General features: G+C 42.1%; 1 protein-coding gene across 1 annotated transcript in view; it reads left to right on the forward strand.

Annotated features, from left to right (window-relative positions):
- The window catches only part of LOC115222081 (putative mediator of RNA polymerase II transcription subunit 26), a 95,872-nt gene that overhangs the window by 22,277 nt on the left and 61,426 nt on the right, over positions 1 to 12,169 (forward strand). Inside the window, exon 2 of the mRNA XM_029792180.2 lies at positions 250 to 4,725. Coding sequence (XP_029648040.1) covers positions 262 to 4,725 — 4,464 coding nt within the window. The 5' untranslated portion in view covers positions 250 to 261. The remainder of the gene's footprint in view (positions 1 to 249; positions 4,726 to 12,169) is intronic.

The raw sequence follows: 12,169 nt of genomic DNA on the forward strand, positions 1-12,169 counted from the left end.
CACCCAAAAAATGTTTTGGAGAAAAGCATAACATTTCTTCTATCTTCATGCTCAGCGTGTATATACAGAGATTGTTATATTGTAGAGTGTATACTGTGTGCATATCGCGCCCGTATATATTCCCATTGTGTGTGTATATTTACATATTGAGATTTCAAATACGAACAAATTCAGTGCTCGCACATTTTCTTTCCTTCTTTCTTTCTTTTTCTGTTTCTTTCTATATTTATTTATTTATTGTTCTTGCAGGTAACTCCAACCATGAGTTGCGGCTACAAAGAAAGGGTGTTTAATATGCCTGTTAGACAACCGTCGAAAGGTGCCATGCCGTCTGAAGTTGATTGTCAGCAGCCCCCACAGATAAACGGCGACACTATGGCCAAACAACATGCCAGTCAGATACGGCTTCCTCCCAAGAAAGACTTTCGGTCGGATACAGAACAGTTACAGCAACAGATCCAGAAGGTCTCTCCATTCCCTTCTGTCCACGCTCTGCGCAACACCGATAGTCCCCTTGACCTGTCGGTTAAAACACGCAAGCGTAGTCCGGACACTACGATATTCGATCCATTCCTCAGTGGATTATCACCAATGAAGAGACCTAAAGTCCCCTCCCAACTTGCCCCACCTAGTCCTCTGGATTTAACTAAAACCAAGAACTCGTCATTCAAACAAATACCGGGAAGTATGATGACACCACCTTTTCTTGTGCAGAACTCTTACGTATATAAAACCGCGGCACTCAAAACAGTATCACCGAAACCAAAATCTAACAAGCCGTCCAAATGTAAAGAAGTTCCTAGCCCTTTAAAATCAATGTCAGATAGTGTCGGTAGCAATCGAATGGCTAATAGTCAAACCGCTAATCGATTCAAATTAAACGCAGGTTACATTGGTTATCCTCCATTATTTGTTCCAACCACAAGCAGCGTTTCATCGCCGCCTTCCCTCTCTAGTAAATCTCCCCTGGCTCATCCCGATGCTCGTTCCGGTTTGCAAATGTCTCCGACTGTGCGTGATTACCCGACTGACTCCCTCAAATCTCAGCGATCTATCCAAGCTACTTCAGGACACACATCGTCACCAACGTACGATTCACAACACTGTTTAACATTAGCACGTTCTCATTCATCGCAACATCACCACCAGCAGCAGCAGTACCAGTACAATCAGCAGCAGCGGCAACAGCAACAACAATCACAGCAACATTATCAACCGCACCAGACCTCACATCAGACTTCACGACAGATGCAGGTAACCAACCAGAGGTGCCAACTATTCCCCCAGCAAACGTCAAACCCTTATCTGCCAGGCCCTCAGCCATCACAGACGTTGACATCCTCTCAACGCCAGTTACCACCTTCACCGCACCATCATCGGTTGAGAGACCAAGAACTCTCTCAACACCATCAACAGCAGTCACAACAACAGCGGCTGCAACAACAACAAATCACACATCAACAACAACAACGCCTACAGCAACATTACGTTTCACATCGCCACCAAACATCTCCTCTTCACTCATCCTCATCTCTGTCTTCGCCAACGACAGTGACAATAGCATCGACATCAACGCCATCACTTCCCTCTCCATCGACTTCTTCTGCGCGTGTCTCAAACTTATTATCAGGAAGGGCAGCTAGTCACACCGACGTTGGCAACATGACCGCCAGTATGTCAGCGAAAGTATTTCCCTTCCATCAAATGGAGGCTAAGAAGTTTGAAAATTGTTCTACAGCTGGCAAATCCCATACGAACGGTGGTGGTCCGGGTGCAGACTTGACATCTCTTCGTTACAGCCCCGACAGTACTAACTGTTCGATAGCCAAACGTAACACGACAGATCTACATGCACAGTCGGCAGCACGCCTCGTCGCTCGCCATCAGCAACAGCTGACGCCGATGGCCGCTCAGATGCATATGTCAAGCCAAGAAAAATCCAACATCCAATTGATGCAGGCCGGTAAAAGTTCTTCAAACAAGCTTAGCTCTCTTGCGTCGATATCCTCGTACCAACAACATCAACAACAGAAGATGTATGTACCGGGTCCTGTGAGTCAGAAAAATACTTCAGAAAACAGCAAAAGGCACAGTAGCGGAGCTTTGACTTCACTGTCACCGAGCAAGCAAGCTCTGATGATGGAATCACAATTAAGCAAAGCTTATCCTTCGTACCAACAGCAACAAAGGCTACTGTATATGTCTAACCAAACTCCCTTTGCACCTGTTCCCTTATCTTTATCGTCACCCTCATTGTCTTCATCTACGACCACCACTGATGTCAACTCAACTTCACTTACATCCGTCCTCAACATTTCAAAATCCTCAATTCCTCACGGTGTGCAGAAACAGCAGAAACAGTCTTTTGGAGGAAGTCAGTCGCATTACTCTGCTGGCTCCGGTGTCGAAGTCACTTACAACAGCGCCAACAATAACAGCAGCTGCAGCAGTAGTAGTAGTAGCAGTAGTAATAGTACTTCTACCACCACAACAGCCAATAATCACTTAAATCTAAAATCGCCGTTGCATTCAACAATGGATTCACTGAAGTCTGTTGATTCTAATGATGACGTCAGGATTATCAGTCCAACAACCAGCTGTAATAGCAGACAACCTAAAGATGTACCAATTATCAACGTGATTTCAGATTCTAACAGCTCATCATCTGAAAGATCTTCCCTGAAGGTTGTCCATAGTAACAGTAGTGGTGCTAATTCCAAGGAATACCAGAACTCGTCGAATGCTGCTGACTCTATTCCACCATATAGCACTCCTTTGTCGATAAATATTCCAAGTGATATCTCTGCAGAAGCCTCCCATTCTTCAGCTAGTAACAAGAAAGTAGATGTTATGATAACCAAATCTGCCTCTGAAAGCAAAGATCCAAAACTTGGTTCTAGGAAGCATATTATAATGAATGCTGTCAATCAAGATGAAGCGCTGAAAAAGGCGTTCCACGTGGAAAACGGAATTGTAACCGTCAACCCGCACGAAGAAAGCATATCAGAATCTTCTCTTATCAGTATTAGCCCAACACCATCGCCTAAAATGCCGATATTAAGTCCTCAACACAAGAACCCGCCTCGTGTCGGTTCACCATCCACAAGCGAACCGCCGCCACTGGAACCTAGTTCAGCGACGTTTGTAGACAACTCTAGCCCAGATGCATTTATCCAAGATAATGCTGAAATAATAATGAGGCCAACTCTCGAAGTGAAACGGAACTCCACAAATGGTATACCTCAAAATCTGAAACCTTCAATTCCTTACATTCATGAATCTATGTATCGCCCTCATTTTACACATCAGGAGGTTCCTCACCCACTTTACGGTCACCCAATGTCATATCCGTCGGCTTTCAATAATCCGAACCTACATCTTCCATACATGCCGATCAGTTTGCCAACAGAGAACTCTCCTCTCCAGACAAACAGACTTCAGGACGGCATTAGACATCCGAAAACTGTCATGGACAGTATGCGAGATAAACGGGACGGTTTTAGTGGGCGCAGTACTATACGGAATAAAAACATCCCTGTTGCTAACGTTGCACCCATAGTTCAAGTGAAACAACATCATAAAACTGCAATCACCGCAAACAACAGCCTTCACAACAGTGTTAATGTTAGCCACGGCCTTCATATCAACCACCGAACTAATAACAATAATACAAATAATAATAATAACAACAGTAACAGCAACAACATTGGTAATAACAACAACAGCAGTAATATTAACAGTAGTGGTGTTATTAGTAATAGCAATAGTAATAATATTAACAACAGTAACAATAACAACAGTAATAATAACGGCAACAACAACAAGAATAACATGAACAGAAGTAACAACAGCAACTCGAGGAGCCCTTCGGAGGAACCGAAAATAATTTCTGTATCGACTGATAGCAATAGTCGTCGATCGAGTACGGACTCGAAATGTGCCAACAAGGGCAGGGATTCCAGCGATAAAGTCGCTTCCCCGATGCCGCGCACTTTTTTCTCTACTAAAAACATCATCTCAATGATTCAGAATTCTGACAGTGATAACATTCTGGAATCTACAGTGCAGATGTGCTGCGATGCCAACACCCCCAAGGGGAAGATGTCACTGAAGGACGCTATCAACACTCTGCTAGAAAAACACTGCCAAGAATTACACGTGGACACGGACAATTCCGACAAGATCTCCTCGTGTATGTCTTCATCTAAGTCTAGCGATGTTGAAATTATTGAAAATCCTTTCCAGAAAGTTGATGATGATGACGGCGACGACGATGACGATATTGTTATTACTGGTACTGAAACGAGGAGCAAACCAGACGAACCTGCGACGTCAGACATGAAGGAACAATCGCTCGGGAAACAACACAATGGCAATTATGATGTCATCGTTGCCCCGGATTATTCGTCAAATTTTCAATCAAACCGCATTCCAAATGAACGCGATGCCCATCACCGCTTGAGACAGAAACTTTTAGGTTCAGTGAACGAAACGTCTAATAACAACAACAGCAACAACACTAACAACACATCAACTGATTCTTACCATCGGTGGAACGAATCTGATGACCAAATTATAGATTCCAGCAAACCACAACATTCTCACATATCATCTGCCGTTCACATTTCTGCTGAACATCCTGGGAATTTTACGGATATACCTTTTCAGCGGGATAAGTTTCCATGGGATACCTCAAGTACTTTAAATAAAAGAAAACATGTGGAGGTAAATTATAAACATTTTTTTCCCCCTTTTTTTAATGATTTTAATGGTTTTTAATGGTTTTTAATGGTTTATGTTATTAGCCAATCCATTCTAAAAACAGATGTTTATTTATATTTCTGGCTTAGATTTCGTTTTAGTCGGTTTCTTAGCGTGATATGAAATTAATCAGATCATAGCGACACAAGGCGGCGAGCTGGCAGAATCGTTAGCACGCCGGACGAAATGCTTAACGGTATTTCGCATGCCGTTACGTTGTGAGTTCAAATTCCGCCGAGGTCGACTTTGCCTTTCGTCCTTTCGGGGTGGATAAATTAAGTACCAGTTACGCATTGGGGTCGATGTAATCGACTTAATACCTATGTCTGTCCTTGTTTGTCCCCTCTGTGTTTAGCCCCTTGTGGGTAATAAAGAAATAGGTATTTCGCATGCCGTTACGTTGTGAGTTCAAATTCCGCCGAGGTCGACTTTGCCTTTCATCCTTTCGGGGTCGATAAATTAAGTACCAGTTACGCACTGGGGTCGATGTAATCGACTTAATACCTATGTCTGTCCTTGTTTGTTCCCTCTATGTTTAGCCCCTTGTGGGTAATAAAGAAATAGATTATCGCGACACAGAGCGGCGAGCTGACGGAATCGTAAGAATGTCACGGAAAAAAAAAATGTTTTGTGGCATTGGTCCTGACTCTTTACGTTCTAAGTTCAAATCTCGCCGAGGTCAGCTGTGCCTTTCACACTTTCGCAACTGATAAAATAAAGTACCAGTCTTGTTCTAGGATCGTGGATATCGACTAACACCCTCCGATTAAGATTGCTGCTACATCTGTACCTAAATGAGAAGCCATTAAGGTCGGCGAGTTGGCAGAACCGTTAGAGTGTAAGAAAAATACTTTGCGGTATTTATTCCGACTATTTCAGAGTTCATTTCCTGTTGAGGTCAACTTTACCTTTTTTTTCCTTTCATTCGGAGTTAATACACAGGGTGGCGAGCTGGCAGAAACGTTAGCACGCCGGGCGAAATGCGTAGCCGTATTTCGTCTGCCGTTACGTTTTGAGTTCAAATTCCGCCGAAGTCAACTTTGCCTTTCACCTTTTCGGGTCGATAAATTAAGTACCAGTTACGCACTGAGATCGATATAATCGACTTAATCCGTTTGTCCGTCCTTGTTTGTTTCCTCTGTGTTTAGCCCCTTGTAGGTAGTAAAGAAATGGATATTTCGTCTGCCGCTACGTTCTGAGTTCAAATTCGGCCGAGGTCGACTTTGCCTTTCACCCTTCCGGAGTCGATAAATTAAGTACCAGTTACGCACTGGGGTCGATCTAATCGACTGGCCACCTTCCCCCAAATTTCGGGCCTGTGCCTAGAGTAGAAAAAACTATACAGGGTGGCAATAAAGTCACTATACAATTACTTACAATAAGAAAGCAAAGCAGAATTCTTGAAGCAGGTGGCTTGCAGTTCGAACAGTATCGGTAATTAATTTACTATCATAGCATTTTATTGTTATTGTAAGTAATAGTCGATTGGATCGACCTCAGTACGCAACTAGTACTTATTTAATCGACACCGAAAGGATGAAAGGCAAAGTCGACCTCGGCGGAATTTGAACTCAGAACAGAACGTAAAGACAAACGAAATACCTATTTCTTTACTACCCACAAGGGGTTAAAACAGAGAGGACAAACAAGGACAGACAAAGGGATTAAGTCGATTATAATGATCCCAGTGCGTAACTGGTACTTATTTAATCGACACCGAAAGGATGAAAGGCAAAGTCGACCTCGGCGGAATTTGAACTCAGAACGTAGCAGCAGACGAAACACGGCCACGCATTTCGCCCGGCGTGCTAACGTTTCTGCCAGCTCGCCGCGATAGAAAGGATTATAATTTGGTAATATACAACAACAAGCTGGCAGAATCGTTAGCACGCTGGACGAAGTACTTAGCGGCATTTCGTCCATCTTTAAGTTCTGAGTTCAAATTCCGGCCAGGTCGACTTCGCCATTTATCCTCTCAGAGTCGATGGAATAAGAAATAAGTATCAGTCAAGAACTGGGGGCCGATGTAATCGACTAGCCCCCATCCCCTTCCCGCGAAATTTCAGGCCTTCTGTCTATAGTAGAAAGAATAGTTAATTTGGTAATGTATTGCTTTCGGTCATAAAAAAAGTTACGTTTATATTTGGAAGAGGACAGCGTGACGTAGTGAGAGCAAGTCTTTTGGTTATGTTTATTTGCTTCCACCGAAAAAATATCGCCTTTCAAAATTTAATAAATATAAAAAGAAACAAAACGAGACAAGAACCACAAAAAAAATACAAAAAAAAATTAAACAATAATAACAAATACAGCGATTTAATCATTCCGAACTTCGCATTCCTTTGAGTATTATTATGGAATTGATGTCAAATACTGCTGAAAGTGCAGGGTTAGTTAATAATGCCGTATAGTTATTACAGATGTCGCCAAAAAAAATATTAAATAAACAAAAAAAATAAAATAAAAGGAAAGAGAAAAGAAAAGAAAAATGTCCACCGTGTGCTGCTGCTGATTTCATTTCCCAAAACAACTTTTAAGCATTTTGTTAATTGTTGGCAAAAAAAAAAAAAAATAATAATAATAATAATAATAAAGCTACAAGAAAGAAAAAAAAATGCATTCCTGTAAACTATAAAAACGTAACATATTACTAATATTACTTGTGTAGGGCCTCAAGTGATTTAAAACTACCATAAGTTATATAATTATAGACGGATTTTGTGTTTTAATTTTATCGTTCGCTGAAAGTAGAATGAAAATTACATTAACAGTAAAACGTTAAAAGATTTTTTTTTCCTTTCGTTCGTTCGTTCGTTTAACAACTCCTTTCCCCATTCCTTCCTCTCCCTCCCCCCCGCTTCGGTTTTTGTCATTTTGTCGTCAATATATTACGTGACTTGTATTAAACTAACTGATTTATTAGTCAGCGACAAGTTCTGTTGCTGCTACTGTTAAGTCATCGACCCCTTTAAAAAAAAAAAAAAGCTGAAATCTACCTCTCCGTTGGCTTCATTTACAAACAGGCGCAGGAGTGGCTGTGTGGTAAGTAGCTTGCTTACCAACCACATGGTTCCGGGTTCAGTCCCACTGCGTGGCATCTTGGGCAAGTGTCGTCTGCTATAGCCTCGGGCCGACCAATGCCTTGTGAGTGGATTTGGTAGAGGGAAACTAAAAGAAGCCTGTCGTATATATATATATATATATGTATGTGTGCCTGTGTTTGTCCCCCCCCCAACATTGCTTGACAACCGATGCTGGTGTGTTTACGTCCCCGTCACTTAGCGGTTCGGCAAAAAAGAGACCGATAGAATAAGTACTGGGCTTACAAAGAATAAGTCCCGGGGTCGAGTTGCTCGATTAAAAGGCGGTGCTCCAGCATGGCCGCAGTCAAATGACTGAAACAAGTAAAAGAGTAAAAGAGAGACGAATATTATTCATTCAGTGGGAATAATATCTAAGCAGTGAAAAAAAAAAAAAAAGCCTTAACTCAGATATTTTCTGATGTCCCCCACCCTTATAACGCCTCGCTCTGTTTTACTAGCAGCCAGCCAGCCAGCTAGCACAACCTGCTAACGTAGAAACTAGTTAAGCCTTACGTTGGCAATAAACATGACCGCCCTGACCAGCCATTTGATACTTTGCTTAGCTGTCTTTCCTGACTTACAATAATAATAATAATAATACAAATAATAATAATCGCCGCTGCTTCTAGTGTTGTTTTCACTTGTCCTAGATTTTTTAACTTCCATTGTTCATTGTTGCTATTTCCATGAAAGTATTGAATATAATAACTAAGTACGTTTGTATTTAAATATTGTACACTTCAAACATTTTTTACTTATTTAATCGCAAGCATTCATTTTCTTTCATTCACCCTATGTAGTTATTTTTATTTATTTATTTATCTTATTGTTGTCATTATTAAGGCGGCGAGCTGGCAGGAACGTTAGCACGCCGTGCGAACTGCGTAGTCGTATTTCGTCTGCCATTACGTTCTGAGTTCAAATTCCGTCGAGGTCGACTTTGCCTTTCATCCTTTCGGGGTCGATAAATTAAGTACTAGTTACGCACTGGGTCGATGTAATCGACTTAAATCCGTGTGTCTGTCCTTGATTGTCCTTTCTGTATTTAGCTCCTTGTGGGCAGTAAAGAAATAGGTAATTCGTCTGCCGCTTACATTTTGAGTTCAAATTCTGCCGAGGTCCACTTTGCCTTTCATCCTTTCGGGGTCGATAAATTAAGTACTAGTTACGCACTGGGTCGATGTAATCGACTTAAATCCGTGTGTCTGTCCTTGATTGTCCTTTCTCTATTTAGCTCCTTGTGGGCAGTAAAGAAATAGGTAGTTCGTCTGCCGCTTACGTTTTGAGTTCAAATTCTGCCGAGGTCCACTTTGCCTTTCATCCTTTAGGGGTCGATAAATTAAGTACCAGTTACGCACTGGCTCGATGTAATCGACTTAATCCGTTTGTCTGTCCGTGTTTAGCCCCCTGTGGGTAGTAAAGAAATAGGTATTTCGTCTGCCGCTACGTTCTGAGTTCAAATTCCGCCGAGGTCGACTTCGCCTTTCATCCTTTCGGGGTTGATTAAATAAGTACCAGTTACACACCGGGGTCGATATAATCGACTTAATCCGTTTGTCTGTCCTTGTTTATCTTCTCTGTGTTTAGCTCCTTGTGGGTAGTAAAGAAATAGGTGTTTTGAGTTCAAATTCCGCCGAGGTCGACTTTGCCTTTCATCCTTTCGGGGTCGATAAATTAAGTACCAGTTACGCACTGGGGTCGATGTAATCGACTCATCCCCCCCGCCTAAAATGGCCGCCCTTGTGGCAAAATCTGAAACCATTATTATCATTATTGCTATTTCTATTTACTGCAAATTTTTCGCCATCATTTGCGTTCTTATTAAGACTTTTGTGAGCAATTTCTCCTTTATTTCCTGTTTAGCGTACATTTTACGTTCGGGACATTTTCACAACACGGTTTCACCCTCCTCCCGCAATCGACTTTTCTGTTGGCAATTTGGCTAATTGATATTATACGATTCTCTGAGCTAAATTATATCGTTTGTGGCAAATGTACCTGACTGTAAATTAAATATTTCTCATTAATTTGATGCCATTTCTATCTAGATACGATTTCGGGGCTGTTTGTTTGTTTGTTTAACATTTGTAAAAGACCGTTGGGTGTTTCCAGTGGAGAAGGAAGACTGAAGACATATCTTAAATTGATGTAGCTGGTGTTGGATTTTCAATCCCGTCCGTCTACATTCTGGGTTCAAATTTCACTACGATCGACTTTACTACTTTTCGCTCTTCGTTGATAAAATAACTCCCCTAATATATACGGTGCCCACTTAATCCTTTCCTACAAAAAAAAATTGACTTCTGCTTAATCAAGAGAATGACCTTGACATTTCACTGCAATTAAATGGATCCTTTCCTCGACGTATTAGTTAGGGGGAAAATATGAATGCCTTCCTGGGGCTAAAAACAACAGTAACGCCGTCTTCTATAGGACCGCCACATTTTGTTGACAAATATATTTTATGAATAAACGGACAGGGATAAATAGACAGACAGACAAATAAATAAATGGATGAAAAAGTTCAAAATTTAAAATCACAGAAGGGGGTGAAATTTGCGCCCCTTATTAAACTTTATAACATTAATTATTAAACTTTAATGTTTTTTCTCATAACAATGACTACAGGTTGTTGAATAACTGGTGTATTCATGGATTTACAACAGAAGTTGTGGTTTCTAATCCAGTGAGGGTTTTCCCCCAAATATATAATACTCTTCTTTTCACATCTATGTAGTCCCTTTATGTTTCACATATATAGCACTTATGTTTTCACATACATGTAGTATCCTTGTAAGGTCGCGTGGCCTGGTGGTTATGATGTTTGCACTTACGATTGCAAGATTCTGGTTTTGATTCCTGGACCGGGGGTTTCGTTGTGTTCTTGAGCCAAACTCATCATTCTTCACGTTGGTTCACTCCACTCAGTTGTAAGCGAGTAACTGCATTGCGACGGACCTGCGTCCCGTCCAGATAGGTGCGTTGTGACTTCGGACACTTATTCGCCATGGAAACAGGTTGACCGATCCTATGAGTCCCCAGATAGGTGCGTTGTGACTTCGGACACTTATTCGCCATGGAAACAGGCTGACCGACCCTATGAGTCCCAGGACACAAGACAATAATGTCCAGAGTATCTAAATTGTCACTGCGTGTATACCACATATTGATTTCAAATTTTAGCACAAGGCCAGCAATTTCCAGGGAAAGGGGTAAGTCGATTCCATCGACCCCCAAAGATCAACTGGTACTTATTTTATCGATCTTGTAAAGGATGAAAGGTAAAGTCGACTACACCGGAATTTGAACTGAGAATGCAAAGACGGACGAAATGCCGGTATGCATTTTGCCTGGTGCGCTAACGACTCTGCCACTTCGCCACCTTTTAAAGAATGAAAAGCAAAGTCGACCATGGCAGAATTTGAACTCAGAAATACCGCGAAGCGTTTTGCCTCATGCGCTAACGACTCTGCCAACTTCACCGCCTCATACATGCTATGTAAAATAAATAAATAAATAAATAAATGCGCCCTTTTAAGGCCTAGCCAGGCTCATGGGACCGGTTTCCCTGTTTCAATGGCGTATGTGTTCCCCAGCTGGACGGGACGCCAATCCATCCCAGCGTTACTCATTTTTGCCAGCTGAGTGGACTGGAGCAACGTGAAATGAAGTGTTTTGCTCAAGAACACAACGCGTCCCCCGGTCCAGGAATCGAAACCACAATCTTACGAACATGGTGCTGACACCCTAACCACTAAGCCACGCGCCTCCACCATACATGCATGCTTATGTACTATCATTCAATAAACGACTGAAAGCATTTGTTATATCTACTTCAGCTACTTATATCCGAACGAAGTGCGATACTTCTCCTCCCATTCGCCATGTCCCCGCTCCCTGCCTCACTTGACTTTCCCTCCAGCTCATTTCGTGATTCTATTTCCGTTTAACGTGGCAAACCACAAGAGTCGGTGAGGTTTTTTGTCACGAGACACACACACGACATGCAATCATAGTCCGCTCGTCCGACACTCTAATGACATCAGCCGGATTTCATCAAATCGCCCCATATTGTCTTGTCTTCGAACAAGAGGTAACAAAGGCGGCGAGCTGGCAGACACGTTAGCGCGCCGGGCGAAATGCTTAGCGGTATTTCGTCTGTCTTTACGTTCTGAGTTCAAATTCCGCCGAGGTCGACTTTGCCTTTCATCCTTTCGGGGTCGATAAATTAAGTACCAGTTACGCACTGGGGTCGATGTAACCGACTTAATCCGTGTGTCTGTTCTTGTTTGTCCCCTCTGTGTCTAGCTCGTTGTGGGTAGTAA

This window comes from Octopus sinensis, linkage group LG19 (assembly GCF_006345805.1).
Source record: "Octopus sinensis linkage group LG19, ASM634580v1, whole genome shotgun sequence".
Lineage (NCBI taxonomy): Eukaryota > Metazoa > Mollusca > Cephalopoda > Octopoda > Octopodidae > Octopus > Octopus sinensis.